This window comes from Myxocyprinus asiaticus, chromosome 4, assembly GCF_019703515.2.
Source record: "Myxocyprinus asiaticus isolate MX2 ecotype Aquarium Trade chromosome 4, UBuf_Myxa_2, whole genome shotgun sequence".
In the NCBI taxonomy this organism is placed as follows: Eukaryota; Metazoa; Chordata; class Actinopteri; order Cypriniformes; family Catostomidae; genus Myxocyprinus; species Myxocyprinus asiaticus.
The window spans coordinates 58,336,019-58,363,613 of record NC_059347.1 but is presented as its reverse complement, the minus strand read 5'-3'; the positions used below and the strand labels follow the sequence as shown (position 1 = coordinate 58,363,613).

General features: G+C 39.6%; 3 protein-coding genes across 6 annotated transcripts in view; 2 read left to right on the top strand and 1 right to left on the bottom strand.

Annotated features, from left to right (window-relative positions):
* Positions 1-14,258, top strand: part of LOC127440027 (mothers against decapentaplegic homolog 4-like) — a 35,180-nt gene extending 20,922 nt beyond the window's left edge. Inside the window, exons 10-11 of the mRNA XM_051696399.1 lie at positions 351-489; positions 12,920-14,258. Of these exons, the coding sequence (XP_051552359.1) occupies positions 351-489; positions 12,920-13,131 (351 nt within the window). The 3' untranslated portion in view covers positions 13,132-14,258. The remainder of the gene's footprint in view (positions 1-350; positions 490-12,919) is intronic.
* LOC127440017 (NAD-dependent malic enzyme, mitochondrial-like) overlaps positions 1-27,595 on the top strand; it is a 714,514-nt gene that overhangs the window by 71,210 nt on the left and 615,709 nt on the right. The gene's annotated exons all lie outside the window — the stretch shown is intronic.
* Positions 16,770-23,044, bottom strand: LOC127440021 (RNA-binding E3 ubiquitin-protein ligase MEX3C-like). Its single transcript, XM_051696391.1, has 3 exons — positions 22,966-23,044; positions 22,329-22,840; positions 16,770-20,387 (listed from the first exon to the last, which is right to left on the bottom strand). Exons 2-3 carry the CDS (start codon positions 22,810-22,812, stop codon positions 19,231-19,233), a joined length of 1,641 nt encoding a protein of 546 aa, XP_051552351.1. The 5' UTR covers positions 22,813-22,840; positions 22,966-23,044; the 3' UTR covers positions 16,770-19,230.

Here is a 27,595-nt window from a genome sequence, read left to right as displayed (position 1 = left end):
ATTCACACCTAATAATAATATTTTGTTATCTAATGCAATGACATGCATACATTTTTAATTTTTGTCACATGTACATGTCATGTGTCATAAGTACATATATGCTGTACATTTTGTGGCCACTCTGTATCAAAGTAGCATGATATAACCATCTGAATTCATCACTGAACCAATTCATCATTTGTCTTTATGACTCGCGTTGCACTAGCAGTCTTAGAACAATTAAATGTAATGTAAAAAAAAATTAGTAACTCCACCCTCTACTGAATATCCAAGTGGTAAATTTGCATTGCATATCTGATTAAAGTCAGATTATTTGAGTTGATTTTAACTGCTCTGCGTTGTTTCTGCAGGTGTTCGATTTACGCCAGTGTCATCGGCAGATGCAGCAGCAGGCAGCTACTGCTAAGGCTGCAGCAACTGCGCAGGCGGCTGCAGTGGCGGGAAACATCCCAGGCCCGGGGTCAGTGGGCGGCATCGCTCCTGCTATCAGTGAGTCTTGCAATCATTCATACGATCATATTACATCAGGTTTCTGCTATTTTAATGCAACTAAATGGCTAACTAATAATAATAATTAATAATAAGTAGGCCTGTCAACAGATTACATTTTTTTAATCGAATTTATTACATGACATGCAGATTAATGAATCTAATTAATCGCATAAATAAATTTTTGAATACAGTATAACTATTTTTCAAATAGTTCTATTTTTTAAAATTATATATATTATAAATAGAATAATTCCAATAATTAAAGTGCATTACGTTATTGTGGCAGATGAGTAAAGCAAGGATGAGACAAGATGATTTTTTTTTTTATATTATTTTTGTTTAAAGACCCCCTAAAATCAAAATGAAAGTTTTGCTGCTTTTAGTCCATATCTATTAGCTTTAATGCCATCTATATTATAGTGTGCTATCGTTAGCAAATACCGTGATGCGCTGTGTTTGTTTGTAGGCTGGTTTTGTAGAAAGAGATCAGTTTTGTCCTCAAGTCAGTGAACAAGTGGTCAGACTTCAGCAGATCGCTTCCCTGGCTGAACACCGGCTCTGCCATGAGAGAATCAGCAGGGGTGTGTGTGTTGCTTTGCTAGGGGCTGCGATGTCAACTAAAGCCTATTGACTGTTTTTCAAAAAGGCAGGGGCTGTTCGACAAGTTCCGCCCCAACTTCATGTTTCAGTAGGAAGTACATCAACAGGCTAAAGAAAACTAAATTTTTCAAGGAACTACAGGGGGACTTAAATTACCCTACAAAAGGAATCAAATCTACTCAAATGCTCTTAAGTGCCCATTCTCTCTTTTGATTTATATGCTGCTTTCACTCATATACTGTCTGCAGCAAAACCCATACATCTGCTCAAAGTAAAATATGCCTATCATTATACTTTGATCTGCATTTTACCATTAACACTGTTTTAAACATGCAAATTTGCAGTAGTATCAGTGTCATTATATATTACAATAACGGAGTGTAAATGGCGCATATTATGGCCGTGTATAGCATGTCAGCTCATTAGCTCCATGAATACAGAATGTAAACAAGACAATTTACACATTACTACGGAATATATTACTTTAAATCCTCATCAAACAGTTAAAACAGCTTCTTTTACTGATCTCGTGTGAATTCTACTCATAGAATGAGGCATGAAGTCATTGATAACACATTTTAACATCATATTAGTTATAATAGTCTTGAGCATCCTCATATTCAAATATGGTCTCTAAACGCCTCCCACAGTGGTGTGGCCTGTGTCTGAGGGTGGTTTCTCATATAGTCTGTTTTAAATTAACCAAACCCAGCTCAGTTAAAGTGAATCAAAAAGGGAACCAGCTGCAAATGACCTCAGTGCTTTAGGTGTTCACAATGTAAATGGAATCACAATAGGGCTATATAATGTCCTTTAAGGCTGTAAAAACTTAAAATATAGCACAGGGATAGAATGACATGAAAAAATAATATTTTAAAGGTTAAAATATTTCCAAATACTTGAAAATTGGTCCCTCTTTTTGGTCAACTTTACATTTACACAGTTTTTAATATAACCCAGCCAATTCTATTCTATTCTAAACTATTCTATTAATATTACGCAAAAGTAGTATATTTCTGATCTGTCGACCTATCCTGGCAAGATTCTTGTGTCGGCTGACAGAGGCTTTGGTCTATGAGCAGCGAGGAATAAAGGCAAGTTGTGCTGGGAGGACCACAACCTCATGGTTTTTCCTGACTTTGCTAGAGCTACACAAGCGAAGCGGGATGGAAGGAAGGTTTGTTTTGTAGTGCTGGTTCGAGTAAGAGCAGGGGAGTCATCACATTGATAAGCAAGCATTTACAATTTAAATGTCTCAAAGACATTTAAAGAGATCAAAGATAATTTAGGAAATCTTATTTTTGTTCATATTTATGCCCCCAACACTGATGATCAGAACTTTTTTATAGATCTTGAGAGAAAGCTACAAGCAGATGGGACTCTTCATGATATGGTTTTGGGTGGAGATTTCAATCTTTTAATTGATCCAGTCCTTGATCATAGTAATGGAAAGGTGTGTAGACCCTTTAGAGCAACGGTGACACTACAGAGGATGTGTAAAAAACTTGGTCTTACAGATCTCTGGAGACTTCTGAATCCATCTGGGAGGGACTACACCTTTTTTCATCAGTTCATAAGAGTTACTCTAAAATAGATTTCTTTTTGAAATCCAAGTCAATTATTCCATCTGCCACTGACTGCTCAATTGAGGACATTTTATTTTCAGATCATGTTTTGGTGTGTTTAGAGATGTTGCCGCATATAGAGAAAAGAAAATCATATAGATGACACTCTAATACATCCCTTCTACAGGACCCAGCATTTCAACAAATGTTAAAGACAGTCATTGTGTATTTAGAAACCAACTGGTCCTCAGTGTCCTCTGTAGGTGTGGCATGGGAGAGGTGCTTAAGGCAGTTGTTAGGTGGTGGATCATATAATATGCCTCATTCATTTAAAAGGAATTCATAGAATTGGAAAAGAGTATCGAAAGTGCTGAAACAGAGCTTAAGCGCCGAATGTCAACGAGTGGTCTTAGAGAGCTGAAGTAGAGGTACAATACTATTTTGTCACAGAAGGTAGAGTTTTGGTTATTCAGGGCAAGACAGACATACTTTGAGTCAGGGGACAAAGCAGGGAGACCTCTTGCCAGATACATAAAACAGAGAGAGTTTTTTTCCACCATTCCTTCTGTGAAGACTTCTGGAGGCAATATATTTACTTCTGCCACAGATAGTAATAAAGCCTTTAAAGAATTCTATTTTGATCGTTATAGCTCATCGTCTATGTCTACCGATAAGGATATTAGCAACTTCGTAGAGCCATTAGAACTTCTTAAATTGAGAAGTGATCAAAAAGACTTTCTTGACTCAGATATTACTTTGGAGGAGCTCGTTGAGGTAAATAAAGCCTTGCCAACAGGTAAGGCACTGGAGCCAGATGGTTTTGCCACATAATTTTTTAGATCTTATGTCACAGAACTGGCTCCACTTATGTTAGAAGTATGCACAGAGTCATTAAAGAAAGTGAACTTCCACCCTGATCAGACTCATTCTTAAAAAAGATAAAGACTCAAATGAATGTAAGAGTTATTGTCACTTTCAAGGATCAGTTTCCATCACACGCTGTTTCTTGTGGTGCCGCTGTTTCCTGTTCCTGCTAGCGCTTGTGTTTGTAGTCATTGGTTATATTTCTATTTTCAACGTTTAATATTTAATCTCCCATTTTTTGCGCACATTGTTTTTTCTGCTTTTATACTTTTAATGTGATACAACTATGTGCATTTTACTGTGCACACCCGCCTTTCTACTTTTTCACGCTTGAACTGGGTGCTTTACCACATGCATTTTTTACACGGATCTTTACATCGATCTCAAACCACTGGTGATTAGGAACCACCACAACAACAACAGTTCCGTGAGGGATTCACATCGATCTCAAACCCTTGCTGATCTAAAACCACCACCACAACAACAACAAACAATTGCGGTAAGTCATGGCATCACCTCATGTTATAGTTACTTGCACCACGTCACATTTACTATAGCTTCTTCCATCAGCAGCGAGGGATTTAGATGTAATAAATGTAAAGAATTAGTCAAGCTGACGGAAAAGATAAATAAGTATCCGAACACTTGTGGAGGTCAGTGAGAAAGAGAAGCCAGTAGACACTGTTTCATATGCAGGTAGTACAGTGAATAGAATAGCATAGGATTCATAGACAATTGGAAGAGTTTTTGGGGAAGACCTGACCTGCTAAAGAGAGACAGACTCCATCTCTCTAGTAAAATTGCTCATAGTCTTAATAGGGATAGTATTTGGCTAACTGGGGCCCAGGTCAGGAAGCAGACAAACTGGCTAATCTGAACATCTGCTAACTGCCTTGAGAGATCACACAGGTCACATAAGATTTTAATGACTCTACTCCCTCAGGTTCTTGTTATAAACTTGAGCCTTTTCTGAGAGGTCGAGGAACAGGTGTTGTTACAATTTACAGTGATATTTTTAGTGTTAATCAAAGGTCTGAATATAAGTTTAATTCTTTTGAACTGATAATGCTTAATGTGACATCGTCAGATATAAATAACAAATCTTTGTCATCTTTTGTTCTTGCAACAGTATATAGACCACCAGGGCCATATTCTGATTTCCTTTGAGATTTGATTTTCTGTCAGATCTAGTAGTTGCTGTGGATAGAGCTTTAATCGTTGGTGACTTCAATATCCGCATTGATAACGAAAATGATACACTGGGATTAGCATTTATTGATATTCTCAACTCTCTTGGGGTTAGACAAAATGTGACCTGTCCAACCCATCTCCAAAATCATCCACTAGATCTAATTTTGTCATATTGAATTGATGTTGATATTGAAATTCTGCCACAGAGCAATAATATCTCAGATCATTACCTCATCTCTTGTATGCTGCGCTTAGCAAAGGTCACTCAATCTACACAATGTTATCGTTCAGGTAGAACTATTCTTTCTACTACTAAAGATAGCTTCATTAATAAGTTTCCAGATTTGTCTCAAATACTCAGTACAACAAAAAATTCAGAAGAATTTGATGTTGTGTCAGAAAATATGGATACAGTCTTTTCTAGCACTCTAGATAGTGTAGCTCCCCTTCGAATAAAGAAAGTTAAAGAGAAAAATCCTGCACCATAGTACAAATATCACACTCATGCTCTCAAGAGAGCAGCTTGGAAAATGGAGCGTAAGTGGAAGAACACAAAATTAGGGGTATTTCCCAATGCATGGAAGGATAGTGTCTCTAACTACAGACAGGCTCTAAAAGCTGCCAGGTCTGCATATCTGAGCAAACTCATAGAAAATAAACACAACAATCCTAGATGTTTATTCAGTACTGTGGCTAAATTGGTTAGGAATAAAACTTTGATTGAACCAGATATTCCGTCGCAGCATAGTAGTAATAACTTTCAATCAAATCAAATCAAATCACTTTCAAATCACAATATACACAAGTGCAATGGTGTGTGAAATTCTTTGGTGCAGTTCCGATCAACATAGCAGTCATGACAGTGATGAGACAGTACCAATTTACAATAACACCAAATTAACACAACACAATTTAAACATCTGATATACACATAATTACACTCAACAATATACAAATAATAACATACACTGTACAGTATACAATACGCACTATATAGATACACATTATTCAATAAAAATAAAAAATAAAATATATAAAAAAGTATATATATTATATATAGAATGTACAGTATTGTACTGTATTGACATTCAGCTGTCATTGATAGTCAGTTATTAAGAGAGAATATAAAATAATAATAATATAATTTATGACAGTCCGGTGTGAGATATAAGAGTAAGGGTAATAAAGTGCAGTGCTGATGTATTTGATCGTGGGAGATCAATAGTTCAGAAGTCTGATTGCTTGGGGGAAGAAGCTATCATGAAGTCGGCTGGTGCGGGTCCTGATGCTGCGATACCGCCTACCTGATGGTAGCAGTGAGAACAGCCCATGGCTCAGGTGGCTGGAGTCTCTGATGATCCTCCAAGCTTTTTTCACACACCGCCTTGTATATATTTCCTGGAGGGAGGGAAGCTCACCTCCGATGATGTGTCTGGCAGTTCGCACCACCCTTTGCAGTGCTTTGCGGTTGTGGGCGGTGCTATTGCCGTACCAGGCGGAGATGCAGCCAGTCAGGATGCTCTCTACAGTGCAGATGTAGAACCATGTGAGGATGTGGCGGTTCATTCCAAACTTCTTCAGCTGTCTCAGGAAGAAGAGGCGCTGATGAGCCTTCTTCACAATGACTTCAGTGTGGATGGACCATGTGAGTTCCTCAGTGATGTGGACACCCAGGAACTTGAAGCTGCTGACTCTCTCCACTGGTGCTCCATTGATGCTGATGGGACTGTGTTCTCTGTCTTTTCTCCTGAAGTCCATCACAAGCTCCTTTGTCTTACTGACGTTGAGGGAGAGTTTGTGCTCCTGACACCAGTGTGTCAGAGTGTGCACCTCCTCTCTGTAGGCTGTTCCATCATTGTCAGTGATCAGACCTACCACCGTCGTGTCATCAGCAAACTTAATGATGGCGTTGGAGCTATGTGTTGCCACACAGTCATGTGTGTACAAGGAATACAGTAGTGGGCTGAGAACACAGCCCTGTGGGGCTCCAGTGTTTAGGGCCAGTGATGAGGAGATGTTGCTGCCTATTCTAACCACCTGGCGTCTGCTTGACAGGAAGTCCAGGATCCAGCTGCACAGCGAGCTGTTTAAGCCCAGAGCCCGGAGTTTCTCATCTAGCTTGGAGGGCACTATGGTGTTGAATGCTGAGCTGTAGTCTACAAACAGCATTCTCACATAAGTGTTCTTTTTTCCAGGTGGGAGAGAGCAGTGTGTATTGTAGATGCAATGGCATCATCAGTGGAGCGGTTGTTGCGGTAAACAAACTGCAATGAGTCCAGTGATGGAGGCAGCACAGAGCAGATATAGTCTCTGATTAGTGTCTCAAAGCATTTGCTGATGATGGGGGTCAGAGCAACAGGGCGCCAGTCATTTAAGCAAGTTATTTTTGATTGTTTTGGAACAGGCACAATGGTGGATGTTTTAAAGCATGTGGGGACTACAGACAAAGAGAGGGAAAGGTTGAAAATGTCCGTAAAAACACCAGCCAGCTGGTTCGCGCACGCTCTGATGATGCAGCCCAGAATGCCGTCTGGGCCCACGGCTTTGCGGATATTCACCCATCGGAAGGATCGGGTTACATCCGCTACAGAGACAGAGAGTGAACTAACCTCTGTAGCTTCAGCCGCGAGAGCTCTCTCCGCGAGGGCGGTGTTATTTCCCTCGAAACGAGCATAAAAAGTATTTAGCTCATCAGGGAGAGAGGCAGCGGTGTTCATGGCGGAGTTTTTATTCCCTTTAAAGTCCGTGATGATGTTAATTCCCTGCCACATGCTTCTAGAGTTGGTGGTGTTAAACTGACCTTCAATATTGCTCCTGTACTGGTGTTTTGCGGTTCTGATAACTGGCTTGTTTATGCTCCTCCATGTTCCCGGAATTAAAAGCGGAGGTCCGCACATTAAGTGCCGCGCGAACATCGCTATTAATCCAAGGTTTCTGATTCGGATAGATCCGTACTGTTCTGGTCGGAACCACGTCCTCTACGCACGTTCTGATGAAGCACATTACGCTATCAGCGTAAAGCTCGATGTCGTCATCAGAGGCGGACCGGAACATCTCCCAGTCCGTGTGATCAAAACAGTCTTGTAGCGTAGAGTCTGATTGGTCTGACCAGCACTGGATCGTTCTGAGGGTGGGTGCTTCCTGTTTCAATTTCTGCCTGTAAGCTGGCAGAAGCAGAATGGAAGAGTGGTCTGATTTGCCAAATGGTGGGCGGGGGAGGGATTTGTAGCCATCCCGGAAGGGAGAGTAGCAATGGTCCAAAACCCGGTCCCCTCGTGTGTTGAAACTAATGTGCTGGTGATATTTTGGTGCGACTGATTTTAAACTGGCTTTATTAAAGTCCCCGGTCACAATGAACGCGGCCTCAGGGTGCACGGTTTCCTGCTCACTTATAATCCCATACAGTTCCTTGAGTGCCCGGTCTGTGTCTGCTTGTGGGGGAATGTACACAGCAGTGATAATGACCGCTGTGAATTCCCTCGGTAGCCAGAATGGTCGACACAGAAGCATGAGAAATTCCAGATCAGGAGAGCAGAAAGACTTGATAGAATGAACGTTCCTCTGATCACACCAGGATTTGTTGATCATAAAACATACACCACCTCCTCTAGTTTTACCTGAGAGGTCTTTCGCTCTGTCCGCTGAGTGCACGGAGAACCCCGTGGGTTCAATGGCTGAGTCTGGAAATTCCGCAGACATCCAAGTTTCCGTAAGGCAGATAATGCAGCAGTCCCTTGTATCTCGTTGGAAAGAGATCCGTGCTTTCAGCTCGCAGAGCTTGTTATCCAGAGACTGAACATTTGCCAGTAGAATAGTGGGTAGCGGGGGTCGATTTGCGCGGCGTCTTACTCTGATGAGAACGCCGGCTCTGTTTCCCCTTTTCCTTTTGCGTTTCCGCGGCCGTGCTGCCCAGACAAAGGGCTTCGCTTGCGTGTTTGTAAACAGCGGGTCGGCATTGAGGAATGTGAAGTCCGGTTTACGGTGTGAAATTGCTGAACCAATGTCCAAAAGTGTTTGTCTGTCGTAGACAATAAGGCAGACAACATCCAAGACAAAAAAACGTAAGAATTGTGAACAAAACAAACAAAACATTACTATGTTGTGTCGGAGCTCGCAATGCAGCAGCCATACCCAGCGCCTTTATGAATTTCTTTACTGATAAAATCGAAATCATCAGAAACAAAATTGGAATTACGCATCCATCTGCCACAGCACCTCAGAAGAATAAATTATTCCCTACGAGCAACTTCAGTCCTTCGCTGTTATTGGTCAGGAAGAGCTAACAAAAATGATCAAAACATCAGAATCAATATGTATGTTAGATCCAATACCGACTAAACTTCTAAAAGAGGTGACTTCCTGTAATCTCAGCACCTCTTTTTAATATTATTAACTCCTCAATATCCTTAGGGCATGTACCAAGAAACTTTTAACTGGCAGTTATTAAACCGCTTATCAAGAAACCACAGCTTGATCCAGGAGAATTGGCTAATTATAGACCGATTTCAAATCACCCATTTATGTCGAAAATACTAGAAAAGGTAGTGTCCTCCCAACTATGTTCATTTTTACAGAGAAATGGTATATTTGAAGGCCCCATCACAGAGACTGCACTTATCCAGTTACAAATTACTTGCTCATATCATCTGATCATGGCTCTATTTCTCTTCTAGTGCTCTTAGATCTTAGTGCTGCTTTCGACACCATAGATTATGACATTGTCTTGGATAGGCTTGAAAATTATGTTTGCATTTGTGGACAGGCATTAGCTTGGTTTAGGTCCTATCTCTCTGACCGCTACCACTTTGTCTGTGTAAATGAGGAACTGAAAAACAAATTTCCAATATTTGTAGAACTGCATTCTTCCACCTCAGAAATATTGCTAAGTTACGACACATGCTATCTGTTTCTGATGCCGAAAAACAAATTCATGCATTCTTGACCTCTAGACTAGATTATTGTAATGCATTTCTAGGTGGATGTCCTTCAGGTTTAATAAATAAACTTCAGTTGGTTCAAAATGCAGCAGCTAGAGTGCTAACTAGAACCAAGAAATATGATCATAACAGCCCCATTTTATTGGCATTACATGGCTACCTGTTAAGTCTCGTATTAATTTTAAAATTCTGTTAATTACTTACAAAGCTTTGAATAATTTAGCTCCAAAATACTTAAGTGACCTTCTATCACACTATAATCCATCACGCTCACTACGATCACAAAAGTCCGGCCTGTTAACAATACCGAGAATATCAAAATCCACAAAAATAGGTAGATCATTTCCGTATTTGTCTCCTAAACTATGGAATAGTCTTTTTAGCAGTGTTCAGAACTCAGACACATTCTCTCAGTTTAAGTCTAAACTAAAGACTTATCTACTCAGCCAGGCATACATCTAATTTGTCCTTCAATTTATAGTTATGCTGCTTTAGTTAGGTCTGCCGGAACCTAAAATAATTGTCTTATTCTTTAACCCTGCTTTAAAGTGAATGGCATCTACACTAATTTTATTCTATTTCTTTCCCTGTCTAAACCTCGGGATTATATCCTGAGGTTACCAGAGCCTGCCAGATCCATCTCTGATCCTGCCTGATGTCCGATTCCCACTGTGTCGCTGAGTGATGATGACCAACTGCAGCATGTGCCAGCCAGACTTCACTTCCGTCAACTAAGACAGACTTCACAGAGGATGAATTGATGCAAACTCAAAGATATGGGATTCTTCATGAGCCTTTGTCTGAAGCATTGGCTCAAGATGGAGTTCACCAAAATTATCTGCCATAAGCTTCCAGCCGGACTGCGTTGCTCTTCACTGAATGATACCCACTGTATATCAACTTGGTCAAAGGAGGGACAACACTCTCTTAAGAACTACATAGAAAATAAATTATCCACTAACAAAAGCCTTCATCGGCCAAAATCAAAGGACAATGCATCTACGTGTATTACCTCAGTTAATTCGGGATGACTTCAAGGAATTTAATACTAAAATGTATAGTTCATACAAAATCATTTTGTTTAACCATTGACCCACAACATTTACTTAGTTTATTAATTTGAACCACTAATAGTTCTAAACATAACATATTGGCATTATATTCATTTCCTGTTATACCATAATTTCATGTACAGCTGCTTTGAAACAGCACCTGTTGTGAAATGCGCTATACAAATAAATTTGACTTGATTCGTCCAATTTCCCTGATCCAGTTAGATGTAAAAATATTGTCTAAAATTCTGGATAATTGATTAAGCAGTGTAATTACATCTATTATACATATAGATCAATTGGGGTTTATTCATGGTCATAGTTCTTCTGATAATATTAGACATTTTATAAATATTATGTGGTCAGTAGCGAATGATCTGACCCCGAAAATATAACACAGCAATTTGGGATTTCTAGGTCTCAATTTTTCAGGTATTTACAGTTGCGCCATCTGTTTTGTACTATTTTTGGTGGTAGTACACAGCCACCTAAAGCAACAAACACTCTCTGTATGGTGCTCACAGCCTTTGGAAAGGGTCATGAAGCGTCAGTGTATTACTTCTTGTTGATTCAAAGTCTTGTTGAATTAAGAGGTTATTGGAATGAGATTTGAACTTGTTATTGGAGGATGGGGAGTGGGAAAGTATTACATGAAATGTTAAAACCCTGTCTAGGGATGCAAGGGTACTCCCTATAGATAGTTTAAGCTTGGTTTAAAAGACACGCTTACCTGCTGGCGATGTCATTTGGAGGATGAGACATAGTCCATGCTCTAAGTTTCTGTGCTAAGATTCAAGAATTCTTGGTAAGAGTTCAGAATTTTATCTGTGTGGCTTTAGATACTCAAATTTCATTCTGTCCTAGACTATGTATATTGGGGGATTGGGCGGTTATTAAAGTAGGTGACAGATATACAGAAATCTGGATCCAAACAAGAGTAATATTTGACAGACAGATAATTCTTAGAGGATGGAAGTCAAAAGGCGCTCCCTCATCTCAAGAATGGTTCACCGAATTTGGCAGAGTGGCGGCATTTGAAAAGATGTCATATAAACAGCTTGGCAGATTGGTCACGTATGGTAAGAAATGGGACAACTACTTTGCCTTTCTGGAGGGCTCTCTGTGAGGATGATGTGAATAGAAACATGATTGTGGTTGAAATTGGGAATTGTATCCTTTGTGGAATTTTTCTTTTCTCCTATTTTATTGGTTGATTTTTATTGTTTCATTTTCTCAAATTGTTTTTTTGTTTGTTTGTTTATATGTGTGTAACCAGGCTTTGACCACAGGGATATTTGTTGAGGGACAGGGTGGGGTTGTGTTTTGGGATGGGGAAAGGGAAATAATGGGGGTTAAAAGTTGATTCTGTATATTTAAATTTTGTTTATTCTCTATTATAAATAAGAGTCAATAAAAAAATTTAATAACAAAAAAAAAAGGTGAGTGGAATTTAAAGTTCACAATAATCGCAGTTAGATAAAATAATCTCTATTAAGCGATTATGTAATACAGCTATGTATGGCAAGCCTCGAGGTACATATGTCATAACAAAATGCAAAACGGACTGGTATATCTTCGTCTTCATATAGCACGAATCAATCGAACCACAAAATGACCCACGAACAAACCATACTTAGACCACCTCCCTCCACCTTTTAGGGGGTCTGAGATCATTTGGGTTGTTCACATTTACACTTTATATTGCTCTGAATATGTTTGGAGTGCTCAAACGAACTAGGTGTGAAAACACCCTGAATGTCTGTAAACAGTATGTCGTTTCTAAGCTGTTTTGAACTTCTTTTTGGCTCTGAACGAAGACGCACGTCTCCGTAAGTGTGTTGGGGCCTTTACAGGCTCCATATGGTTAGGATTAGGGATGGGGGTAGGGCATCTGCTGCCTGCCAGGAACACACCCAGGCACCTTTGTACAATAGGCGAGCCGAAGTACCACCTATTTTCAGCGGGGGGCAGTAAGCATAACTCTAGCTGTATGGGCAACAAACAGCTGTACAGAGAACAAACCACGGCCGTTGCTGTGAATAATATTAATATTTGTATTAATAATTAATTTGTACTGAAATGAATAATTATTAATGAGCATTAATTAATACTGATTATTACAAATTAACAAAATTAACATTACACAATGCAGTGTGCGTTTAAAGGTAATTTTTGTTGACTTTGTTGGTTTAACACAATCTCATCTGTTTATACTCAGGTCTGTCTGCTGCGGCGGGTATCGGCGTGGACGACCTGCGGCGTCTCTGCATCTTGCGCATGAGTTTCGTGAAGGGCTGGGGACCAGACTACCCTCGCCAGAGCATCAAAGAGACGCCGTGCTGGATCGAGATCCATTTACACCGGGCTTTACAGCTCCTGGACGAGGTTCTGCACACCATGCCTATTGCCGACCCGCACCCTCTGGACTAATGCTGAAACACTTATATCATCCAACCTTATAAGAATACATACAGCTCAAAACGACTCAACTGACTTTCTGCAGCAGCTCGACAGAGTTGTTACGTCATCTCTATCGGAACGTTAAAAAACCAGCAATAGTACAAACACTAACTCTTTTGTTTCAAACAGTACTGTATATCAAAACACCGCAAAATTACACCTTTTTAAAAACTCATTACTAGACTATGAAGTTTGATGATCAAACAGGACCCTAAATACTTATACAGAGCTCTCTTTGGGGTCAGAATGGAGAAGTTCAGAGACTTGCATTATATTGTATTTTATCAAATTGTGTCATGAGTTTACTGCCATAAACATACAGTGGTCACGTACACACTACAGCTAAATATTGTTGTCACTCCTTGTAATCTCGTTCTGTACACACATTGGCCTTTTTTAAGAAATACAAGCACAACGAATTTGGAATTTTGTAAATTGTGCGTAAAACCATTCATATGTAAATTGCAGCAGGGAATTGAGTGCAACATTTCAGGTAAAAATAATATTTTTAAGCATGGTTTACTCTGGATTACATAAATTGTTGCGTTAATGAAATAAAAAAGAAAAACATTTGTTCAGTTAGGGTTTCATGTTACATTCTAACGTAAATTGTTCAGTAAAGTTCAGTTATTTATGGTAATGACTACTGCACGGCACTTAACAACCGGATTTCGAGTTTTGTAAATTGTGCATAAAACATTTATGTAAATTGCTGCACTAAATTGAGTGCGACATTTCAGGTAAGAATAGTTTTACGAACGATTTACACTGGATTACACAAATTGTTGCTTTGAATTCAGCATGAAAATGTATGTAAGAATGTTTTTTACTAACAATTTACACAGAAATTCGTTCAGCTAGTGTTTCATGTATGAGGCCCAAAGTTCAGTTCTGTATGGTAATGACAGCTGCATTTAACAACCGAATTTCTAGTTTTGTAAATTGTGCGTAAAACTTATCTTATTCAAAATGCTGCAGTGAATTGAATGCAACATTTTTGGTAAGAATAGTTTTATGAACGATTTACACTGAATAGCATAAATTGTTGCTTTCAATTAAACTAGACAATTTATGTGTGATTTTTTTTTTTTTTTTTTTTACGAAAGATTTACAAATTAGTTTAGCTAGTGTTTCATGATAGTTCGTAAGACCATTCTTATGTAAATTGTCACATTCACAGTTTACGTAAGAATTATTTTATGAATAATGTACACAGAAATACTGTACTTTCACCTCGTGTTTCATGAATGAGGCCCAAAGTTCAGTTATTTATGGTATGACAACTGTACTTAACAACTGTAGCCGCAGTGAATTGAGAGCGACATTTCAGGTAAAAATTGTTTTACGAACGATTTACACTGGATTACATAAATCACTGCATTTAATTCAACATGACAATTTATGTAAGAATGATTTTACAAACAATTTACACAAATTTGTTTAGTTAGTGTTTTATAATATTTCGCAACACCATTCATACATAAATTGTCACATTCACAGTTTACGCAAGAAGAGTTTTACGAACAATTTACATAAAATTTGTTTACCTCGTGTTTCATGAACGAGGCCCAAAGTTCAGTTATGGTAATGACAACTGCATTTAACAACCGAATTTCAAGTTTTGTAAATTGTGCTAAAACATTTCTTATGTCAATTGCAGCAGTGAATTGAGTGCAACATTTAAGGTAAGAATAGTTTAATGAACGATTTACACTGGATTACACAAATTTTTGCTTTGAATTCAACATGACAATTTATGTAAGAACGATTTTACAAACGATTTACACAAATTTGTTCAGTTAGTGTTTCATAATATTTCGCAACACCATTCTTACGTAAATTGTCATATTCGCAGTTTACATTAGAATGATTTTACGAACAATTTACATAGAAATACGTTCACCTTGTGTTTCATGAATGATGCACAAAGTTTGGTTGTTTAACCGAATTCACTTCCAAAAAATTCAGGTTGTTACAACTACATTTACCTTGAATCTAGGCAATCTGACATTTATTTGCTTAAAATGTGGTTGTCTGTCCCAAAACTTTAGTGTGTGTGTGACCAGAATATTTTCCTTTTGTGTTTTTGTACTCTTATACATTATTTTATAAATGTTATAAAGCTAATGTTTACTTATTTGTATCAAGCACTTGGTTACTTCATATCACCTATAGAGACTGTTTTGTATCCATGTACTGATTCAGGGGCGCCGTCTTAATATAAAAAATCACTATTCTGCCTCTGTATTTCTGATTCACTCAGAGATCAAACAAATGAGAGCAGACACAATGAAAACGGACTCATCTTGCCTCCAGGCATACAGTTTTATCAATGTTGTGATAAGAGAAATATGATTTTTTTTTTAGATGGGCCCCAAGTGCATCTCTTTTTTTATAGAACTGTCCACTCAGTTAAAACAGACGGGTTAGACTGGATATTTTAATACAGAGTAACTGATTGTTATTTTCCTAACAAAACAGTTTTTTCTGGCATTTCTTTCCTTGGATGATGTTTATTCTTTGTGATGCATGTTTATGTTGAAATAGAGACGGAACAACCTGTGATAATTATCATATCAAACAGTAGGCAACAGTAGTACAGAATGGCATACTACTCATACATTTTTTTGTAGTATGTTTCTGTTCACATTATGCACATTTTCTGTATGCATGGAATACCCGGATGTCCTACATTTGTCAAAAATGTGCCATATACAACCAGAGCACACTGCACTGATTTAATAAAAATAAATAAATAAAAATATACCTTTTAATCTTCAACCTATAACTGAACTCGCCGAATTAAACATGCAACGTAGTGAGGTCATGTGACAGCAACATTGTACACTACTGTTTTAAGCACTCGTTGCATATTGCTAACTTTTTCACTTTTATTTAAAAAAATTTTTTTTATAGTAGATACTGTGCAGTATGCAGTATACCAGTATTCCTGTGTGGTGTGTGGACAAGTGAAAGACAAGTTAAACTGGTTGTTCTGGCTGGGGGGATTTTTTTGCTTCTTCACATTAGTGCTTTTTCCTTCTTTTAATGCTCCTTTTATCTGTTAATGTACATCAGTGTCATGGACCTTATCTGCTCAACATGTTTGATATTACCACATGACTGCACCGTTCTATCTCAGGACTATATACTGTATGAGAGTACAGTAATTACAAGTGTCATTTGTCACAAGAAAGCAAAACTTTCTTTCTGAAACAAAGGGCCATTTGACCACAAAGTGGCTTGTTACAACACTGACAATTAAACATTAATATCAATTATATTTATTAATATAAATATCTGGTTTGTATTTTTTTTTTAATTACTTAAAAGGTGTTTGGTTACAGTATAAAATTGCATTTTTTTTTTTCACGAAAAATTAAACAAAATGCCATAGTTACACAATGATTAATTGTATTTGCCAGGGCAAGCATAATTTTTACTGTCGTATTATTTCAACCCCTTACCTACGTATTAAACTTCGGCATGTAACTCGTCCCACACTGCTATAAACATGAATATCTCAAGCTGTGTGCTTTTAGAAAAGTTAAAATCTCTATGAAACTACAAGTTAAAACTCATCAGATACACACAGAACACTTAGTAAATTACAATTTAAATGAAACAATTTATTAAGGAACTTCAATATCAGAAAAATAAAAATCTTAATTCTTTTTTGTTTTTACAGCAAATATATAATATCAGTGCTTTGGCCACAGGACAGTAAGGCCATTTATCATAAAATATATTTTAAACTTTAAGAATACAACTTATATGCCTTAATGTCCCTGCATATATATACATAATAAAAGAACAGTAAAATGATCAAATACAGAAACATGTAGCAGTGTGACAGTAAAAATCTCTTTGATAAACAAAAATTCCTAGTAATGTTTAACACAGGACTTTTATATTGTTCATAATATGGTAGTATGCAAATCTAATGCAGCATATTATATATATATATATATATATATATATATATATATATATATATATATATATATAGTGTGTATGGATCCTTGGCTTTTTTGTCTCAGATTAGAAATGGTTAGATAATAAGAACATGCAGGTGTGCATATTCCTGCTCTATAGTACCTGACGTCAATACTCTACAAGCTAATACTTATGCAAACAGCAGCCAACTGTTGCCAAATAGTCTTATATATAATCTTGATATATATATATATATATATATATTTGGAAATGAAATATAAACTACAGAAATACTACAAAATTGTAAAAAAAAGAAAAAGAAAAAAAAAGTACAACTTGAGAGGTTATGGATCACTGATGCCTTAAAAGTTTCTCTGAGTTTAGTGGCGAAGATCAAGAAAAAAGGCGACAGTAGCCGTGTCAAAAACTGCACTTTAAGAAATGATCGTTGAACTTTTCATTCTCTCAGACAAAAATAACTCTCAGTTCCTAAGCAGCCTGTTTAGGCAGGATCCGTTCAGTTAAGGCAATGAGAAGATTTGTTACGAACACATACCATGATGCAAATCGCGTTAAGCACCTCATTCATGAAACGATCCTTCGTGAAATCATTCTAACGTAAATTGTCACATTGAATTGAATGCGACATTAGTCCTTATTTGTGAAAGACGAGCAGAATGAATGTATGTGTAAATCGTTCATAAAACCAGTATGTAAATTCCTAAAATTGACGAAAAACGAAATTCTGGATTACGTCAAATGTTGGATCAAATTCATTGCAACAATTTAAGTAAAAATGGTTTTACGAACCATTTGAACAGAAATAGTTCACCTCATGTTTCATAAAGGAAGCCCAAAGTTCTGTTATTCATAGAAGTTACAACCACATTCCACAACCAAATTCACTCGCGAAAAATTCAGGTCGTGACCGAATTTTCGTTAAATATGAACAACTGTAATCACTCAGTCAGTGCTTACGTAAATTATCGCATTGAATTAAATGCAACAATTTGACAAGAATGGAATTTGAGCAATTTACACAGAAATATGTTCTGCTCTTTCAGGAATGAGGCCCAATTTGCAGTCCTTAAGAATTACTTTACAAACTATTTGCCCTGAAATCAGTTCTGTTTGCATTTCATGAATGAGGACCAATTACTTCGCTACAGAGATGTGCAGCCATTTTACAACCTCCAAATTTTGTAATGATTATGGAGATTCTTTGAGTGCAGACATCAGGGTCGTGAGGTGAAAGGAGGACATCTCTCCCTCTTATTGGACCTCATGCTTCTCGGCTCTAGTGTGGGGAAAACAGAAACCACAGATGCTTGTACAGGGTTGTGTTTAGATGGTAACCCTCGTTCTGCGAAGTAATTTTTTTTTTTCTCCCTTCTATTTAGGCCACGTCCACATTGTTTAAGTTTGAAACATGTTTTCAGTTTCCCAACATCATTTCCAAATTATGTGGTAATGGGGAGTGTTTTCAAAACTGCCGCCCTAGTGCGAATGAATGGTGTAAACGTAGCGAAATTAATGCATTTTCAAACTAAAACATATTGGTGTGGACGTGGTCTTACATGCAACATCCACACACTTGAGTATACCTGGAATCCCACAAAAACAGTACACTTAACCTTGGTAGTGGCAAATACAAATCTCAAGAGTTTCAGGGAACGAGGTTAACCATCTAAACACAACCCTTTTACAGAGTTTTGCAGCAACACTGCCAGCCCATTCCACTATTGTAACATTGACATGGAATCAGGCACATGTATAATGTAAACACAGAAACGATACCTTGAAAACGAGAAAACAAAGAAAATATGTAGATGATGGCAGTCTAGCACTACTAAACCCCAGTGCTACTTGCCATAAAAACGAACTATGTAGCAGCTAAACGTAAAAGGGAAATCTTTGAGATGAACTCAACTTTTGATTATTGATCTAAACCTGCATTTCCCACTCTTATAAACATAATTGAAGAAGGAAAAGCATCAATGTCAAAAATAAACGAGTTTACTTCTTGTGATCCCAATTTATCATTAGTTGACACCTTTCTCTGGTATACGTTGACATTTTTTCTCTCTTGTATGTTGCTCAGATGTTTGGAGCGACAAACAGATTGGAAGGACTCTACGTGCTTTGCAAGATGGCGCTGGAACAATTGGGACAGAGAAGGTTTTGCCCACCCAGGACAACCGCTGCCACGTTGTCTCCGCTGCCACAACGTACGCACACAGGAACGTGGCTGTGTTTGGAGTAGGTGCACATGTTCGGTGGGGAACTGGAGCCTGTACTGTCGCTAGATGGGGAGAATGCGGAACCAAAGGCTGGGAGGCTCTGGGAATTCTCCTGCATCAACCGAACCAGCGGATGATCCAAAGCCTCAGGAAGAGATGGAGACATTCGGGCGAGTAGGGAAGGAGAAAGCCGTGGTGTAGTCGGCAAACTGGCCCCTCCACGCTCGAAGGTGCTCCACAACACCGGCTGCTGATTGGAAGATGGAGCTGACACTGACAGCCCGTCGTATCCTGCAGATTCATAGGATCCAGGGGGTATCTGAGTATCGCCAAACCAGAAGGTGGCACCACCATTACTGCCGTACGGACTGCTGGGGCTCAGATCCGCCTTTCCACTACCTTTGCCACTGTAGTAAGATTCGCTGGAGTTGCTTCCGAGGGAGCTGGAACTGTCGTTGCGGTACCCTGCACCGTTGATGCGGAAGTTGCAGTAGTTAGCATTGAAGTTTGATGCACCGCTGGAGAAGAGCCAGGCTCCATTGCTGCCCGACTCAAACCCGACATCAGTGCCATTGTAGTGGAAGTCGTCATCATCTACGCTGGTATCCACGCTCCCGGCGGTACGTAGAGCAATGTAGGCCTCGATTTCCTCCCGAGCTCGGTCTACGTTCTCAGGCATGCCGGTCACCTCAAACACCGGTTCTTTATCGCGGCTCGGCGTGACAATATAGGTGTGGGTCTGTTGCTGGATCCTCTTAATTGTTGTTCCTTTTGGTCCGACCACAAGCCCCACCATTCGATACGGAACTCGCACCTGGATGGTGGTCTGGCCCGGATGGCCAGAAGGGACACTGCTGAGCACCGGGCCTGGCGACAGCTTGTTCCGTGATGCCCGGATAAGGGAGAAGTGTTCAGCTGCAGATAGAATCTCGCATTTGGCCATGACGACATCCTCCTTCCTTCCGGTCACTACGAACACTGGCTCCTCTCCTCTTACGGGAGTTTTAATGTAGGTGTTGGTCTTCGCTCTCAAAGCCTTGATCTTACAACCTGCATTGTGTGGAGATACAAAAGACAAGTCAATCCACCAATCAAGTGATCTCCTCTGAGAGGTAATTAGAGATCTTTTTGGGACATTTAGAAAATGGGCAACAAAGAGGCAACAATACAGACACTTTGGCTGATACCAGTAGTTGATAATTCTGTTATAACCAATAACCAATATGATGGCTAAGGTTATAAATCTATACAAGTGATAGACTAATATATTGGTCAGGCATATTAATCTGCCACATTTTGGCTATTTGAAATGATCAGCAATGATACAAGTACCCAATTTTACGATTGACAGAAGCTTTCGTTTTGCCTGGAGTCAATTACAAAATCTACTGACAGTCTTGTCAATAGATAATGCTCCTTTTGTGCTTTCAGATATTTTTTGAGAGTATTTTGAGTAAATATTGTTTAAAATAGGTAAAGTCCATAAACTCCGTAAAGTCTTCTAAAGCAAATCCCAAAGACTCTCAATGGTGTTAAGGTCAGGACTCTGTGGTGGCCAATTCATGTGTGAAATGACTCCTCATGCTCTCTGAACCACTCTTTCACAATTTGAGCCTGATGAATATTGGCACTGTTGTCTTGGAATATGCCTGTGCCGTCAGGGAAGAAAAATCCATTGATGGGATAACCTGGTCATTCAGTACATTCAAGTACTCATTTTATTGCTGCATAACATTGTTGAGCCTAGACCTTACCAATTGAAGCAACCCAGATCATAACACAGCCTTAAATCCAAACGGTGACTTGTTTTTTGGCCAGGCAGTGTATGTCATATACTTCGAGAGTGAATATATTTACATGACATCAGGGATCATTGCTGCATGGTTAGTGCATAGTTCAATTGTTAGTATTACAAACCTTGCAGTGCAATAAAGGAATGTCATTACAGATAAGTAGGTCATATATATACATAACACCAGTTCAATGAGGTCAATACAAGTTTATATTATGACATTTTTTAATAATTTTAGAATTTAGAAAAAATAAGCTATTAAATTATCTGCTTGCAATATTGGTCAATTAAAACAGATCCAAAAATTCATGAAAAATGTCAATATTGGTCAGTACCAATTTGGTCACCTATACTCTGTGCATTGATAACAGCTTGTTTAACTTCACACTAAAGCAATTTCTAACCAATAAAACATTTTAGATCAGAGTACAACTAAAAAAAAATGCACATTACCAGTCAAATGTTTGGACACACCAGCTCATTTTTATCATGATTTTTTCTACATTTTACCCTAATAGTAAAGCCATTACAGTTATCAAATAACACAAATTAAAGTACGGGAATAATTTTGTGGTTAACTAATCACTGCTACTCTCTTATATATTAGTTTCTTCAAAGTAGCAAACTTTGTGTAGATTACTTTTTAATCAGTACTAAAGGAGTTGCCAAGTATGCTGGTCCTTGTTGGCTGCTTTTTCTTAAAAGAAATAACGAATTAAGCGATGCACCAACGTATTGACCAACAATATTTATTGGCCAATTATTGACCAATTAACATCATCAGCATATTGGTCATAAGCATGATTCAATCCATGTTCAATGGTTGTTAGAACAATAAAATAGCTTTTGTACTTCTCTGTACATTTTTTTAAGCATAATTCCTAAGTAAAAGTGATCTGATGAGAAAACACGGTAAGGGGCAAAATATCTAAAAGCATCCCTAAAATACAAAAAATATTGTTTGCATTTTATAAAGAAATTCATAAGGAGCCACCATTTAAATTTGTCTTCCAAAATAATTTCAAAGATCATAGGAACATCAATAATAATAAAACATTTCCATGACTTTTCCATTACTAACGTTACTGTTAACTTCCATGAATTTTCCAGGCTTGGAAAACCTCATTTTGAATGCTGGATAAGATACTGCACAATATTATAATATCAAACATTCCATATTAATGGAGAAACAAACCCACCCTGTCTGCCAACTATTTCCGCCACATGTTCAGATGTGGGCACCATCACACACTCTGTAGTGTTGACGCTCTTCCTCCTGGTGTTGAGTGAAGACCTCTCACCCTCCTGCATCATCATCATCATCATCATCAGCCTCCCCTGATCCTGGTGGCCCTGGGACTCACCCAACCCCTCCTGGAAGAGCCCGTCAGACCCTGGGGCCTCCATGTCGTTGAGTTCTAGAGCCAGGGCCCGGGCCCTCAGCTGGTCCAGATCACCATCATGTCTGATAATGTTGTTGTTGTTGATGGTCTCATCTTCTGATCCAGTTTGGGTCAAAGGTTGGAGGTCCAAAACCGCACCCAGGGCACCCAGATGAGAAAAGTCACGTGGTTCTGGTTGATTCTCATCATCTAGGAGGATCAACCCACTCAGGTTCTGTACCGGTACCAGGAGATCCGGTTCGGTATCGTCTGACTCCAGGAGTTGAGTGTTACTGGGCATGCTCGACCAACAACGTGTCCTGCTTTTACTGCGGTGAATAAGTAAACAAACAAAAGTGCTACACTAATAAGTTGTGTACGGTTTTGTTACTGTATTAAAGTGTAATTAATCTGAGTGTGTGATCGATAAAGTGTTAAATGAGTTAAAACTTACAGCTGATGTTCACGGCAGCATGCGCTGCGGTTCCGTGACCCTGTTCTGCTGGATCTCTTTGTTTACAGTTCTTCGGGGATTTCAGAGCAGGTTAATGAACAGCTGATCTCACCACACCGCGCCCCCTGCTGGCGTGGAGGAAGTGTGCGGTTTGGGATAAACCTAAGGATTATAATTCATCCCACTGTTTCAAGTCTTTTGAATCCGTTCACCAAGGAGATGCACTGATGCGTTCAGCAACCATTTCTGTACACCTTTGAGCCAGTTGATGCCGACAAATGTGTGTAATGTGTTAAGAGTGAAACACTGAATTATTAAGTCAATTGATTCTTTAACTGACTCTTTGTCCAAAAGAGCATGTATTGTATGTACTGTAATTAATGAAGGATGCACTTCTCAGACGGTAAACAGTGGCAGATTTAGGCATGGGCGACATGGGCAGCCGCTCAGGGCGGCATTTTGCGGGGGGTGGCACGATACCCCGAATCATGCATCATGCTAAATAGACCTTATTTACAGCAGTGCCATCCTTGATTTTTGATGGGAATGACAACGAGCCTAGGATAGACGTACAGTCTCTTCAGTGGGTTGTACAGTTGTTTAAAGTGTTTTTGGATTGTTCCATTGATGAAACATTAAAAAAATATCTTTCCAAGAAATTAGTCAAAAAACTCAAGTGCTGGCCCACTCTTCCATTCTGCTTCTGCCCACTTACAGGCAGAAACTGAAACAGGAAGCACCCACCCTCAGAACGATCCAGTGCTGGTCGGACCAATCAGACTCTACACTACAGGACTGTTTGATCACACGGACTGGGAGATGTTCCGGTCCGCCTCTGATGACGACATCGAGATTTATGCTGATAGCGTAATGTGTTTCATAAAAAAGTGCTTGGTCGGACGAACAACACGGATCTATCTGAACCAAAAGCCATGGATAAATAGCGATGTTCGTGCGGCACTTAATGTGCGGACCTCCGCTTTTAATTCCGGGAATGCGGAGGAGCATAAACAAGCCAGTTATGCCCTCCTTTGCTGCGGAACAGCAAAACGCCAGTACAGGAACAAGATTGAAGGACAGTTTAACACCACCGGGGAATTAACATCATCACGGACTTTAAAGGGAATAAAAACTCCGCCATGAGCACCGCTGCCTCTCTCCCGGATGAGCTAAATACTTTTTATGCTCGTTTTGAGGGAAATAACACCGCCCTCGCGGAGAGAGCTCCCCACGGCCGAAGCTACAGAGGTTAGTTCACTCTCCGTCTCTGTAGCGGATGTAACCCGGTCCTTCCGACGGGTGAATATCCGCAAAGCCGCGGGCCCAGACGGCATTCCGGGCCGCGTCATCAGAGCGTGCGCGAACCAGCTGGCTGGTGTTTTTACAGACATTTTCAACCTTTCCCTCTCTTTGTCTGTAGTCCCCACATGCTTTAAAACATCCACCATTGTGCCTGTTCCAAAACAATCAAAAATAACTTGCTTAAATGACTGGCATCCTGTTGCTCTGACCCCCATCATCAGCAAATGCTTTGAGAGACTAATCAGAGATTACATCTGCTCTGTGCTGCCTCTCTCTCTAGACCCATTGCAGTTTGCTTACTGCAACAACCGCTCCACTGATGATGCCGTTGCATCTACACAACACACTACTCTCTCCCACCTGGGAAAAAAGAACACTTATGTGAGAATGCTGTTTGTAGACTACAGCTCAGCATTCAACACCTCAGCGGTTAAGGCTCTGGGTTACTGATCAGAAGGTCAGGGGTTCAAGCCCCAGCACTGCCAAGATGCCACTGTTGGGCCCTTGAGCAAGGCCCTTGACCCTATCTGCTCCAGGGGTGCTGTAACACAGCTGACCCTGCACTCTGACCCCAGCTCAGCTGGGCTATGTGAAAAAAAAAAAAATTTCACTGTATATGTATAATGTGTTTTAAATAAAATTAGTGCCCTCCAAGCTAGATGAGAAACCGGGCTTTGGGCTTAAACAGCTCGCTGTGCAGCTGGATCCTGGACTTCCTGTCAAGCAGATGCCAGGTGGTTAGAATAGGCAGCAACATCTCCTCATCACTGGCCCTCAACACTGGAGCCCCACAGGGCTGTGTTCTCAGCCCACTCTTATATTCCTTGTACACACATGACTGTGTGGCAACACATAGCTAAAATGCCATCATTAAGTTTGCTGATGACACGACGGTGGTTGGTCTGATCACTGACAATGATGAAACAGCCTACAGAGAGGAGGTGCACACTCTGACACACTGGTGTCAGGAGCACAACCTCTCCCTCAACATCAGTAAGACAAAGGAGCTTGTGGTGGACTTCAGAAGAAAAGACAGAGAACACAGTCCCATCACCATCAATGGAGCACCAGTGGAGAGAGTCAGCAGCTTCAAGTTCCTGGGTGTCCACATCACTGAGTGTGAACTCACATGGTCCATCCACACTGAAGTCGTTGTGAAGAAGGCTCATCAGCGCCTCTTCTTCCTGAGACGGCTGAGGAAGTTTGGAATGAACCGCCACATCCTCACACGGTTCTACACCTGCACTGTAGAGAGCATCCTGACTGGCTGCATCTCCGCCTGGTACGGCAATAGCACAGCCCACAACCGCAAAGCACTGCAAAGGGTGGTGCGAACTGCCAGACACATCATCGGAGGTGAGCTTCCCTCCCTCCAGGAAATATATACAAGGCGGTGTGTGAAAAAAGCTCGGAGGATCATCAGAGACTCCAGCCACCCGAGCCATGGGCTGTTCTCACTGCTACCATCAGGCAGGCGGTATCGCAGCATCAGGACCCGCACCAGCCGACTCCATGATAGCTTCTTCCCTCAAGCAATCAGACTTATGAACTCTTGATCTCCCACAATCAAAATACATCAGCACTGCACTTATTACTCTTACTCTTATATCTCATACTGGACTGTCATAAATTATATTAGTATTATATTATATTCTCTCTTAACAACTTACTATCAACCGACAGCCTGAATGTCAATACAGTACAATACAACCTACTGTACATTCTATATATACTACTATATATACTTTTTTTATTTTTATTGAATAATGTGTATCTATATTGTGTATATTGTATACTGTACAGTGTATGTTATTATTTGTATATTGTGTTGTGTGTAATTATGTGTATATCAGACGTTTAAATTGTGCTGTGTTAATTTGATGTTATTGTAAATTGGTATATGTCTCATCACTGTCACGACTGCTATGTTGATAAGAACTGCACCCAAGAATTTCACACACCATTGCATTTGTGTATATAAGTGATTTGATTTGATTTTGACTTATGAAAATAAGTGAAACAATTATGGGACAATATGGTAAGTCTAGGTACTCTATCCCTCACAGTCTTGTTTTCATTACCGTCAAAAATCAAAGATTGCGCTACTGTGAATAAGGTTAAGCCATTTCGTTCTTCAGGTGAAACTCAGAGAAACTAGGCTGATGTTTAATGATAAGATTGACTTCTGTTAAAAACTCAGGGTTGACCAACAAAAAACAACAAAAACTATGGTTTGGCTGGTATAGGCCTTTTTCACATAGTGCCATCTTTTTTCATTCCCATTTGTAATGGGAATGAAAACGTCTCGGTCACGTATGTAACCTCGGTTCCCTAAGACAAGAGAACGAGACATTGCGTCAGGAAGCTGACTCTATGGGGAGTGTCCTTCTATATGGCCTAGTTGAAACCTTTATACAATAATGGCAATTCTAAAATTGGCTATGGTGTTTAATCCCCGCCCTTTTAGGCGCAAAGCTGTCCAGTATAAAAGTGGGCACGCAAACACCATTCCTCAGAATTTTCTGACTGGGGGACAAGAGTGCATCGCTCGCATCTCAAAGTCTGTAACTCTGTAAACTCTGAGTCTGTAGTGCGGCCAGCTTACGCAATATCTCGCTCCCCTCGTATCAGGGAACCGAGGTTACATACGTAACTGAGATGGTCCCTTACAACTCAGTACACTTGACATTGCATCAGGAAGCTGACGCTATGGGGAACAGAGTCCCATCACGCCGCACTACACAACATAACCTTCCAGAGAGAAAACATGACACTGCAGTCCCGCGGAACGGTGACCGACATGAATATAACGCAAGTGAATGACCCTCGGGGGGGGGGGTACACTCAGAATGGATATATGAACTATAGTCATATAGTATGAATTAACCCCTTCACAAACCCAGTCAGGAAGGAAGTTTTATATATATAAAAGTGCTTGTGACTTTTTTGAGAAATACAACGGTCTGAATGCAGGCGGTTGTGTGAAATGATAGAGAGCCCATACTTAGAAGAGGGGCATAAGTGTATGTTTGGCCAACAAAATCACAAGCACTCTAGACAGAGAGGACTTGAGATGAGAGAGATGTTACGTCTAAGTTGTAAAAGAAGAATCAGAATCAGAATGAGCTTTATTGCCAAGTGTTGTCACGTACACAAGGAATGTTTTTGCGATAGGAGAAACAAGTGCACACAGAACATTACAGTGAGACACAGAATATAAAACAAGGTAAGAGTATAAATAGACATACAAATTATAGGACAAAAAAACCTAGCGATTGTGTTTTGAGAAGACCATCCTGCTGCAAAACATATGTCCTGTAAGGACACA

Bases quoted from the DNA above. Each gene is read 5' to 3' on its own strand.
- LOC127440021 (XM_051696391.1), bottom strand. From the start codon at position 22,812: ATGCCCAGTAACACTCAACTCCTGGAGTCAGACGATACCGAACCGGAT. The intron at 20,388-22,328 runs GTGGGTTTGTTT...CACACAATGCAG, and splicing joins GGAAATAGTTGGCAGACAGG to GTTGTAAGATCAAGGCTTTG.